Here is a 12,608-nt window from a genome sequence, read left to right on the forward strand (position 1 = left end):
ATTTTAAACAAAATGCCTTGTATAAATGTTTAAATACTTGCTGACATAATTTCCTGGCCACAGATTTAATGCCACGTTGCTTATACATTTTTAAATAAAAAGTACGAGAGGATTTGCACTAATGCATGACCAGCTTAAATTATGAAGGGCATTGCCGTGTTCGATGGCTTTAACTGTGGAGAACATGATGATTCTGACGTTTTTTCTCTCTCTCCATCTGAAAATTTATAGTTGAGTAGAACTCAGAAGAGTCTTGAAAAAACCCTCAAGTATATTTTAATCAGTGACATGACAGTAAGACAACTGTATGCTTTAAAATATACGAGTATAGCTACTTGACAAGCTTTTTCTCTGCCCTGTAGGTTATTATACTAAAATGTTAAGGTGTCTGTGTGCATAATAGCCAGAGAAGTGACATAAGGGACAGCTTTGACAGCAGTGTCACCAGATCTGTCGGTGGAGGCTGCAGCTTTGTCTGACCTGCAGTCATTTAACTTTGGGTTTGGCCCATGCATTCCATTCATTACAAGACATATTCTGTTAAGACCAGGGCTGGAAGTTTGGTTAAATGCAGAGTATAAAAGAGTGGGAGAGCTCACTTTATTTATTTTTTTTTTAGAAGAAATGGTTCATAAAGAGTGTCTTAAGGGTATGATTTTCTGGTACTCTCTTACCATCCAGTGGTGCAAACACATAATGGAGTTTTCAGAGAGGAAGCAGGATCCTATCCAAAATAATGACAGACACAGCTGAGAGGCTGTGGGTGACTTTCACAGAACAGCAGAGGACACGAATGTCCACTGACCGACCTTTCTGGGATTTTTTTTTTTGTTGGACATATCAATTCTTAGAACAGAAAAATAGGTTTGGGTTCTTAAGAGTCCTTTAGAATACATTGAAGTTTTTTGTGGGTGTAACTAAGAGGATTGCATTGGCTGTAAGTATTTCCTGCTGTTGAATGATGTGTCTCAAGAGAAAGGTTATGGAGGGGTAGCTCCTTGTGAATGAGTTACAGAAGGTAAATTGTCATCTGTTTAAAAGGTTAGAGCAATCTTAGCTGCAATCTAGTCGTGTATTAGGGAGACAAACTAATCCTTGAAAAGCTCTAGAAATCTGTGGGTCTGTGTTATTTCTGCTATCCTGAAACTTTTTTTTTTTTTTTAAGATTTTATCTGTTTAGAAAGAGAGCACAAGTGGGGTAAGGGCAGAGGGAGAGGGAGAGAGGGAATCCCAAGTAGGCTCCACGCCCAGAGCACAGAGCCTGACACAGGGCTCAATCCCACGACCCTGAGATCATGACCTGAGCCGAAATCAAAAGTTAGACGCTGAACTGACTTAGCCATCCAGGAGCCCCCGAAACCTTCTTTATGGAGTGAAATGCTGCTGTTTCTGTCCAGTTTGCTGTTCCCTGCTGGCAGAGTCAATCGCTCATTCTCCCAGTTGTCAGCAGTTCTCTTCCTGTTTTCTGAAAACTATGAGAAATCTACCCTCAGTTTGGTTTTTAAAATTCAGGTTTTGGGAAACCCTCTGGGGTCTCTTCCCTTTTGGGAGCTTTGTACTCTATCATTCAATAAACTTTACTATCGCTCAATAAACCTTGCTTTTCTGCCCCTCTCAAGAAATAAGTAAATAAGTAACTAACTAAATAAAATACAATTCAGGTCTTCATAATCTGAACATTGCAACTGGTAGAGATCTCACGGAGCTTACGATCTGATCAGATAATGTAAGCCAACACATTCTGTGGTCCGGGTTTTTGTTTTTTAAGGTGAAGTGATACTGGCACAGACTTATTTAATCATAGGAATTTTGGTTATAATATTTTTTAAAAAACACATCTGAAATGATTTTTTCTTAAAAATCATACTTCACAGAACACAAGATATGAGGGAGAATGTTCTGAGAAAAATACCATCAAGGGGTGCCTGGGTGGTTCAGTTGGTTAAGTGGCTGCCTGCAGCTCAGGTCATGATCCCAGGGTCCTGGGATCGAGCCCCACATCGGGCTCCTTGCTCAGCGGGGAGTCTGCTTCTCCCTCTCTTTCTGCACCCCCCACTCATGCTCTCTCTGTCTCTTTCTCTCAAATCAATAAATAAAATATTTTTTTTAAAAAGAGAGAGCGCGCAAGAAAAATCCCATCAGCCTCAAGCAGCACTGACTCCTAGTGCTAACTGTAGGTTTCCAGGGGTGCGGCTTCAGAGGGAGGATACAGCAGTGGGGCAAGTCTGGCTTTGGGCGTTCACATACCTTCAGTCTCCTTGCAAAGGCAGTACTAATACACAAGGAACATTCAAGAACAATGCTTATGGGATCTTTACGGCCCAGCTCTAAATACTGTGGGGTTCCCCAAGGTGTGAAATCCTCAAGGACTAGAACAGTGGAAGAGGGCAGACCAGAGCTGATCCTGAAGGGCAAGATTTCGTAGGGAAGTCATGCTAGACAGGAGTGATCTCATAACTCCAGCTCTGTCAGTGCTGAGGCCCTTTTAGCGACTTTCTCCAAGGACTGCACTGACCTCCAGTTACTTAGCTACCATCTTCAAATTTTTGCCTGCCCTCCAGCTGCAGCTTTTCAGAGTTCATGGAAAGGGACTGCGTCGATTCTAGTCCTTGGAAAGATGGGATGCTTGGGGCAAACAGTAGTAGAAAAAGTGGACGTTCTGACGGACTGTGACACCCCCAATCCCCACTCAGGGCTTGCTGCCGTGGACCACATCAATGCTGTCATTCGGGAAGGTGACCCCGAGAATACGCTGCTTGCACTGAAGAGACCGGAGGCCCAGCTGCCTGCTGTTTACCCCTTTGCTGCTGTGATGTATCAGAATGAACTTTTCAACCTCCAGAAACAGAATGCCATGGTAAGTCTGAGGGGACCCCAACTACGAATATGTCAATTCTGAGTCAGAGCTATGAGGAAGGCTGTTTAGGAAAGGTGAACGGGATGCAGAGTCTTTAACTTGTACCAATCCCCGTTCCCCTGGCCTCCCTGTACCACGTCCTTGGCTGCCTTCCTCTCTAACTCCTGCTTTTCATCTCCATAAAGAGTCTACGTAGTTAGGAAATGCAGGCAGCATTCTACACAAATACACGTTGCAAACAAGTTGTTTTTATTATCTTATTCTCTAACTTTTGAAGCACTTTGGATAATTTTTTAACTGTACTGAAATTTTTTAAAAATCTGTCATGTTTTTTAATACAGAATAATTAGCTATGAGTCTGCATTTCTAGAAATGAAGAACATCAGTACCATGACTTTTAATGTTTGTAAATTGAATGCTGCTTAATACACAAATGGTATTAAACAGTAATAGATAAGGTTACAGTAATTTAAACTATGTGTACTAGTACAGGATTAACCCAAACAATGGAACAGAATAAAAAGTCCTGGAAGCAGAGCCAAGAATTAAATATATGAGAGCGCTAGTATTTCAAAAAGGTAAAGAAAAGAATGAAATCCTTACAAGCGTTTAACCATTTGAAAAAGAAAACACGACCTCACTACACATATCAGAATAATGTCCCAACATAAAAAGTTGAACGTACAAAGTTACTTAAAAAATTGAAGTTCTAAGGAAATGCAGAAGAACGTTGGGTCTTAAAAATGGGAAACGGGTCACTGTTCCATGAAAGAGAGGGAGGAAGGGAGGCCAAAAACATGAAGAGCCAATTCACAAAAATCGGCATACACAATGACAGACACAGAGCAAAAGTGTTCAAACTCAATCAGAAGTAAATGTAAATTCAAATACAGTTATTTTGGGAACTCAGATTGGTAGCATTGGGAGAGCCAGCGTAGTGTAGGCATAAATTTGGGGCAGCGGGCACCGCCTGCACAGCCGATGGACGCATGAATGGTTCACCCTTTCTGGAGGATGGTCTCAGTAACGTGAACGCAGGTCTTTCACCCGTTATCCTGACAGTTATAGTGCGAGGAAAAGAGCCTGAAGAATACGAATCAAAAAGTTGTGTTCACGGGGATTATTTCACAACATATTCTGTAATACTGAGAAGCCAGAAACAAACCACGTGTTTAACAACAGATTGCCGCGCTAATATCCAGTGGGAAAAAATGAGATTAAAATGTCATTATCTAGAGGGGTTTTCATAATATGAAAATCCTGTTGAAAAAAACCTCTGCAAATGTTTGTATGAATTAAGAATAAATAAGGATATACACGAAAGGGCTTGGGTGGGAAGATTTGTTTTCTTATTCTTGCTTACCAAAACTTCTTGTTCTCTAAATAGAAAGATATTAATTTGTAATAAAAGAAAAAGAGGTCATTTTCGGAAATTGCACTTAAGTTCTTTCATTAATGGTTTCTCCTGCACCACCAGCTTTGAAGCTCAAGGCTACTCACACTCTAGCCCAGCCCTATTCACCCCTAACTGGTCAATGGTCAGCCTGAGGTTGTCCAGCCCCGCTGCTGCTCTGTTTTCCCTTATCCTTTTGCTGAATACCGTGTGAGATACTTGTGGACAATTACCAGAAGGGGTAGTGGAGGTGGACCTCAGATGTTTCCATCCTGCTTTTTTACTTGTAATTTTACACCTTCTTTATGTGTTAAACTTGTAGTTCATATAAGAAACTTGGATAAAATTTGCTTACATGCTCCCTATGATAACCCCTTCTTCCCATTTGCTTTGGAAGGTAGAATTATACCTTGTTACTCTAAAATCCATTGCTGTGGGATACCTGTGGAGATCCAGAAACTATAATGCATTTTAATATAAATATTACATTGTATATATTAAATACAGAAAATATCCTAAATATAAATACAGTTATCAGCACTTTTTTTTCTATTCATTTTATGCTCCCTCTGTGTTCCTTCAATATAATGGAAGAAATAACCCTTTTGAAGGTAGCCTGAGTCAGTATAAAATGGTTAAATGGAAGAGAACATTGAAGCGGGAAGGTGTTCGAAAGTCTCGGTTGTGTTTTTTTTAAATTTTAGTTGACGATAGTTGACACACAACTGCATTGCTTTCAGCTATACAAGATAGTCACTTGGCAAGTTTATACTTCAGCTATGCTCACTGCAAGTGTAGCTACCATGAGATGTATTTTTTAAAAATAAGCCAAATCCAGAATTATAAATCATAACTTGTTTTACTGTAAGATTGACTGTTTTAAAATTTCTACCCCATTATTGGGGCACCTGGGTGGCTCAGCCAGTGGAGCATCCGACCTGTGATTTCTGCTCAGGTCCTGATCTCATGGGTTATGAGATCGAGCCCCACATCGGGCTCCATGCTCATCGCAGAGTCTGCTTAGAGGTTGTCTCCCTCTGCTCCTGCCCCCACTCCCTCACTCTTGCTCTAAAATAAATCTTAAAAAAAAAAAAGAAAGAAAAAAATTCTACCAAATTATTTAAAAGTGACTCAGTTTAACTTTTTTGGGACTAGAATTGATATTCTTAGCTTAATGATTTTGGTTTACTTTTCTTGGGTTATAACTTGTAGGTAAAGTTCTCCCCTCTTTTCCTTACCCTTAATTGAAACTGAAAATCACTCCTGAAAGTCTTGACCTCACACTCTCACACAGTGACAGGGTTGTCTAATCCTTCACTTAATTATTTGGTCAGTCCGAGCCTGTAAGCAGCTCATATAACCAGTGTTGGGAATCAGCTAGGGAAATGCAGATGTTTGAGGAATCAGAACCGTTGGTTGCCATTAACTCTGTCCCTAAAATGATTAGCTAATAAAAACCCAGAACCCACTCACCTGTTCATTTAAACCAATGAAAAGCAGGTGGCCCTTGAGCCTTCTTTCTCCTGGGTTCTCAAAACCTTTAACTTTTCTTTGTTCTTTGAAATACACATTCTAAAACCCCATCACATACATGAGGCGTGTACTTTGGAAAACTCGTATTGCATATATTTTCCCACAGAACTACTTGGCCCATGAGGAGCTCTTGATTGCAGTGGAAATGCTGTCTGCTGTTGCTTTACTAAACCAGGCCTTGGAAAACAATGATCTTGTGTCTGTGCAGAATCAACTCAGAAGCCCAACAATAGGCCTCAACAATCTGGATGAATCGTATGTAGAACGGTAAGGGAACATCTTCCAAGCCTCCTTTTAATACAGGAATGTGTGTTCGGCAGATCTCGCAAATGAAAGATCTGCTCTTTGCTGAAGAAATCCATATGTCTGTACTCAATTCCTCAAAAGCTAGTCTACTTTAACAGTCCTTCTAATATGAGTCCTTTTTTACAGTATTTCTTTTAGGGGGAGAAGGAATCTAAAAATGACTGTGTTGTGACAATTACTGACTGACTTTGTCATTACCAAAAATGATGTGATAGGCTAAAAAATAAAAGAGCTATTAAAAACATAACTTCCCTTGGGCTTTTTTTTTTTTTGAGACCACTGAATGTAGAAGAGTTGGAAGAAACTTTAATAATGATCCAGTCCAGTTATTTTCTTTTACTGATGAGGAAACTAAATTTGGATTTATGGACCTACAGTTGGGCAACTGAACCCCAAACCCCATTGTTTTGATTGTTAAACCCAAGGAATCCTGAGACGAGAGTGGATCATGGTAGTGGGTGACAGGGCAGTGGGTGACAGTCTCAATTAGTATCTTCCATATCATGTTTCTGAAATATGCTACCAGATAGTACACTTGATAGTATAAAACACTGCAGCCGCTCTAGAGAGAAAATTAAGGGGCCAGAATAAGGAGTCCATTAAAGATTCAGTAAGACAAAAGCCCCAGTTAAAAGGAGTGATTTTCGCAGCCTGGATTCTTGTTAACCACTAGGGGGCGATGTCTGCACAGATCCTGACAAAGGCTCTTTTCAGATACGGATTCTAGCCGAACTGCTTAAATAGAGGCTGGGTCATTCTCTTGGATCATGCACGGTTGTACAAGAAAATGTAGAAGACTTCAGATTTTTTAAAAATGCTTGACCACTTGTCTGTGTGGAGAATGGCCCCAAAGTAGTAGGACGGTGGATTTTCTTTTTGAGTCTTCTTGGAGAAACGGTTGTTCTTGTTCTGCTTAAATTTGGCCACCTGATGAATATATAAGTCCTGAGTCTGTCCCCAGGGTGGTTTATGTCTCCCTCCACTGTTTCTAATGGCACCATTCTCTTCCCCAGGCTTAGAAAGCTCAAGTTCTACTTGTTTTCTGCTGCCGGCACCCTTGTGCTGTGAACACCCTCACATTTCTCCCCATCAGCAGCCGGGGTGTGTGTAACACCTCTGCAAAATGTTGCCATTTCCCAGCAACCAGCTCACTGGACTTGTCACCTTTGCTTCTGTAATAACTTCCAAGTTAGTCCTCCTGTGTCTTGAATGTCCACCCTCTTTCTCACCTAACCAGACTTGGCTGCTGGCCCTCAGTGCTTGAGTGGAAGACAGCTGGTGAGCTGGTCACTTCCTTACGAAGCTTACAGCCCAGTGGGGCTCTAGGGGGACACCTTGGTGAGGTAACTGTCACGACTGTCCCACAGATTTTGTATCCTGGCCACTGCCCTCTAAATAACCGTACTGACTCCCATCAGATCACTAATTTTGATTACCGAAATTCCTCCCTTTCTGCCCCCAATTTGCACATAACCCATCAAGGAAATGGTCTCACACCCCATTTGAGAACCACTTTTACAGCCTCAGAGTTCATGTATTCTATATGGGAAACTTGAAAAAAATTGTTCATTTTAATCATGTTTTTAGAGTTTGACCTAAGCACTTCCTGGGTCAGCCGAATGACCAGTACCAACATGAGATTTCAGGGTCCCTTTGGTACCAGGGCTGACTGCTGATCGGCCCCAAGTGATCTTCCACAGCCTCGGCATTTTACCTTCATGGTCTGCTTTTTAACCTGGTTCTTGGAAGCCCAAGTTTGCAGGTTTTCAAGTTGAAGACGTGGGGCTCCATCTGGGCCTCTCCCCACGGTTGTTCAGGTTCTTCATAGCACCAGGGGTTGGGCAGGGCCACCTTGATGAAGTCATACAAAGTGTCTACCTGTTTCCCATGGCTTCCACCCCGGGCCCGTGGTTCCCCAGAAAGACTCTTCTAATTCTCACAAAAGTGGTGTAGAGTTGGTATTGGCTCTAGGCGTCTGCTGTCCCAGATTAATTATTCTAAAATGGAGCTCCGGTTACAATGCTCTCCATTTGACTGTTCCTTGTTCTCATCTGAAATAAGAACAGACTCCTCTCTCTAAGCGTGTTGTTCTGACCTTGGCTCCAGCTCCAGCTCTCCTTGTGCCTCGAGCTGCCATCAGGCTGGTTGCAAACACACTGCGTGTTTTCTGGCCTGTCTGCTACTGTGCGTGCTCCCCCCACCGCCAGGAATGGGTAACTGGCACCTCTGCTGTCACGCTCCTGGAGCTGCCTACCACAGATGAGGCTTCCACAGATTATTTCCATGCTTCTCCCCACCCCAGCTAGTGTCATCTCTCCTGACAACTAGTGTGATGTGGTTAAAGGAACACAGATAGCATCAGGGCCAAAAATATCGGAGTCTGACTTTGGACAGCCTTTTCTCTTCGTCTGTAAAGCGCAAAAACACCTCACCTACTCTGCATGTTCTCAAAGCTTCAGAAGGCTGTTAGCAATGCGATGTTACTGCTCTGCCCACAGCCGCCAGTGAGGAGGGCTCTGAGAGGCGTGGAGGGGCAGGACTGCACCTCTCTGCGAGGGTGAACTGCAGGTGTTTTCTATGGCTGATGCCTTAGTACCGGAGACTAATGCTCACACGGAAAAGCCTTACAGCTCTGTTGTGTGACTCCTAACATCTCTTCCCTTTGGCTACTGTTTGTTCGTGTCTAAAGAAATGGTGGGTGAGGATGGGGTTTTTCCTGTGTTCATCCTTAAGCTTTCTCATTTTACTCCCATTGGATCATCATTTAGACATTAAGCATGTGAAATGCCCATAAGGATTTTGCACCTACGATTGCCGTCCAAAAGGGATGCTAAGGAGTACAAGTTGACGTTTTGTTATTGTTACTCAATATTACTGTTTATGTATTACTAGTGTAACAGAGTGTTTCTTGGGCTTCTAAATTTTGGTTAGGGGAAAATCTCAAACGTGACTGTTAGCCGCTTTCAGGCCTGAATTTGATGATGCCTCATTCAGCCCCAGATAAAGGATCATCGCCACCACTTCCTATTCTGAATGGTGTTTTTCCCTCTCAAGCTACCTTCTACAGAAGGCACCCAAGTGCTGCCTTAAAGCATGCAGAATTTTGAGAAAATCGGTCACAACCAGGAAAACAGTTGTAAACTCAATGTGCTGTTACTTTTTCTAAACTCTGCTGTTAACAATCCAAAGGTGCTATTCAGAAGTCAAAATGCATAGTGAATACGTACGTACATAGAGGATTGGTCTTTATTTCCCTGGTGTAATGCAAAAGCAAACTAAACTATTGAATTTCTCTACTTGGGGCTAGGACAGCTCATATTAGCTTATGCTGGTAACATTGGCTCTGTGATTTTTAAACGGGAAAATCGACTATTGGGAAATGGGTTTCTTAGTACCCTATCAAGAGGGAAATTTTTTTTTAAGATCTTATTTATTTGAGAGTGAGCAAGAGAGAGGGAGGGAGGGAGAGAGGGAGGAAGAGAAAGAAAGCACCAGCCAGGGGAGGGGCAGAGAAGCAGACTCCCCGCTGAGCAGGGAGCCCGATGCAGGACTTGATCCCAGGACCCTGAGATCATGACCAGAGCTGAAGGAAAATGCTTAACTGACTGAGCCACCCAGGCGCCCAAGATGGACAGTTTTTTTCCCTAAAATCTCCCCAAACAAAACAAGTTATTGAAGTGGTTGAGCAAGCTCTCTTTGCCAGAGGGTTGTGCATAGTGAGGAGGGTCAAGGGTCAGCAATGAGGGGCAAGAATGCCATAGCTGTGAGCGGACACAGAGGGAGGTTTCTGAGTAGCTGCTGGGAAGCCTTAGGAGAAATGGACAGATGAGGAGGGACTTGACAATATTCTCATTCAACTCATGTCCCTAGTCTTCAAGAAAACATACACTGAAGGTGTGTGTTACTCAGCGAGGTTTCTGGAACTGCATTTGTATTTTATTTGGTTCCTCGCTGGGCCCATTAGGCCTCTAGGTAACCCAGCTGGGTTAAGGTTACAGGGGTAGAGGGTTCTAAAGCTCAGATTTTGGAAGGAACAGGAAAAATAATCAAAAGAACCCTTGATGCAAAGGTTGAGAAAACCATGGTGGTTCTAAATTTTACCACATAAAAATTATCTGAAGCCTGAGCGAAGAAAAAACATGAAGGGAGGGAAAAATGAGAAACTGAGGGGAACAAAGTGATTTCACAGAGTTGAGAACTTACGGGTCTTTTTTTTTTTTTTTTTTTTTTTGCTTTTTGCTTGAGTTACACATGAGGTTGGATTTTGAGGCACTTTCGTTCAACAGTATTTGTTCATCCAGTATCTTTAAGAAAAAACACCATGAATGTAAGTGAGCTTGCTGTGTGTTCACAAAACTGCACAAGGCAATCTCATGTGCCTCTTCTGCTTTGATTCTCCTAACATCTACTTTTGGCCACGTGCCAAATTTAAGATGCGCGAGATGAACAAAGAATGAATGTCTCTGAGGAGTGTAATGATTGTTTTCTCTTCCGCAGTTACACAAAGGCACTACTCGCCTTTAAACTGGAAGCCTTATCCCAAGGGCAAGATAGCTTAAGCTGGAATGAAATTCAGAATTGCATTGATATGGTTAATACTGAAATTCAAGAAGAAAATGACCGTAAGTACAGAACATTTTCCTTGTCTTAGTATAACGAGAGAAGAAGGTGTCCGGACAGCTTAGTTCCCTGAATCAGGGCTGCAGATTTTTGCTCATGGGGCTTATGAGAGCACACTCCCCTGATAGACATGTATATATTTATAGGTAAGTTTTATGCCTATAATACTGTACCAACATATTACATGCATTACAAAACATACATAAAAAGACATGAAAGGTTAGAACAAAAACGTGTAAATAAAAGTCCTCGTGTTTTCTTATTTATTCATACTTCAGAGATGAATACTCTAACTCAGCTTTTTAGCTCTCAACTTTATTTTGACCTTTCATTTGGGCTTTTTGTTTTTTTAATAAAACATATGTTCCTGCCCTAGGAAAAAATTGGAATGCAAACTAACTTTTGCTTTAGGATCACAAATCATGATGATTCACTGTGTATCTAGAAATCATGAGCTACCTGTGTGAACGTGGGCAGTCCCAGGAGGATAGGCCCTGAAACATGCACTCTTGAATGCCAGCTTGCCTCCTTATCATTTGCCTCTTGCTTAGAAAAACAGCGAAACATGGGGAGCTCTGTAACTCAGCAATCAGTGTAGCCACTGCTTTTCTGTAGCCTGAACTATCAAATTCAAGTGCCCAGCGGTCTTTCCCATCATAAACACAAACCAGCACCATCATTTTTGGCTTCGTCTGAGCTGTTCTGTTTGTTGGCAGCATTTGGATTAAGATGGCTGATGTCACTGACCTCCCCTCCGTCCTCCAGCTTTGACCTGTTTTTCTAACTTGTCCTAAGCTTGCCCACAGAGGAGGCAGGTACTTCTCTCACAAGCTTAGGCTGTTCTGGTGTGTTTCGGTGAGGTCTTAGGTCTGGACTTCTAAGCAGCATCTAACTTTGGGAGAGTAAAATGACTCTTGGAATAAAACATAGGACTTTTTACTTGATTGCATTTGCATAACTTTCTTTGCTTTCTTGACTGTTGCCTGTGAGCCCTGTGCCCAACATCAAGGCAGGGTTTCCTTTGTTGTTGTTGTAGTTAAACACCTCTCTCTAAGTCCCTAATAGATAACAGGTGTTCAGATGTGCTGCCCCGACACCCAGTTCACAGATGTACCACTGTTACACTGATCCCTGGACAGTTTCTTCATTGTGTCCTTTTTAAGTTGTTTAAATCTCCAGTTCCTCTTCTCTGACCGCACAGCTCGATGCTGCCCCTGCACGTCCTTGGAGGGAGCGTCGCAGGAATCCCTGCGATCAGATGCTTTGCACACAGCCCACTTAGCTCTTCCCTGACACATCGCCTCGGCTGCTGGTGGTTCTTGCCAGATGTTAGTCAAGAGGAAGGCACTAATTTGGCAGATGTTCAGCATTGTCTGGTCTGGGGGGGGGGGTTGCAAGGCTCAGGCCCCCAGCCCTCTGCCCTTCTGCCCTGCTACTTGACCCCCAGCTGCCCACCCTTGAGTTGCCTGCACTGGCAGTTTGGGTGCTTTGGCTAGTGCAACTCAAGGGGAGGACTCCTCTGTTTGGGTAAGCAAAACAAAGAATCAGGTCCCATGTTTCTTTTCTAATTTTTCCCTAGTTCTTTCCGGCAATACCCTGTCCCGGTCTGCTTCGGTGATTTCTATATGTTCTGCTACTATGGCAAAGGTGCATTAGTTCTCAGTGCTAAATGTTTGTCTTTTTACTCTCATTCTTTTTTTTTTTTTTCCTTTAAGATTTATTTATTTATTTGAGAGAGCAAGAGTGCGAGCAGGGGGAGGGTAGAGGGAGAGGGAGAATCTCAAGCAGACTCCCTGCTGAGCGTGGAGCCCCACGTGGGGCTCAGTCTCACAACCCTGAGATCGTGAGGAGCTGAAACCAAGAGTCGGACGCTTAACCAGCTGAGCCACCTAGGCTCCC

At 42.6% G+C, this 12,608-nt stretch overlaps 1 protein-coding gene across 1 annotated transcript in view; it reads left to right on the forward strand.

Annotated features, from left to right (window-relative positions):
* IQGAP2 (IQ motif containing GTPase activating protein 2) overlaps positions 1-12,608 on the forward strand; it is a 273,778-nt gene that overhangs the window by 167,423 nt on the left and 93,747 nt on the right. Inside the window, exons 10-12 of the mRNA XM_026498758.4 lie at positions 2,694-2,857; positions 5,890-6,050; positions 10,587-10,711. Coding sequence (XP_026354543.3) covers positions 2,694-2,857; positions 5,890-6,050; positions 10,587-10,711 — 450 coding nt within the window. The remainder of the gene's footprint in view (positions 1-2,693; positions 2,858-5,889; positions 6,051-10,586; positions 10,712-12,608) is intronic.

The sequence above is a fragment of the Ursus arctos genome, unplaced genomic scaffold, assembly GCF_023065955.2.
Source record: "Ursus arctos isolate Adak ecotype North America unplaced genomic scaffold, UrsArc2.0 scaffold_5, whole genome shotgun sequence".
In the NCBI taxonomy this organism is placed as follows: Eukaryota; Metazoa; Chordata; class Mammalia; order Carnivora; family Ursidae; genus Ursus; species Ursus arctos.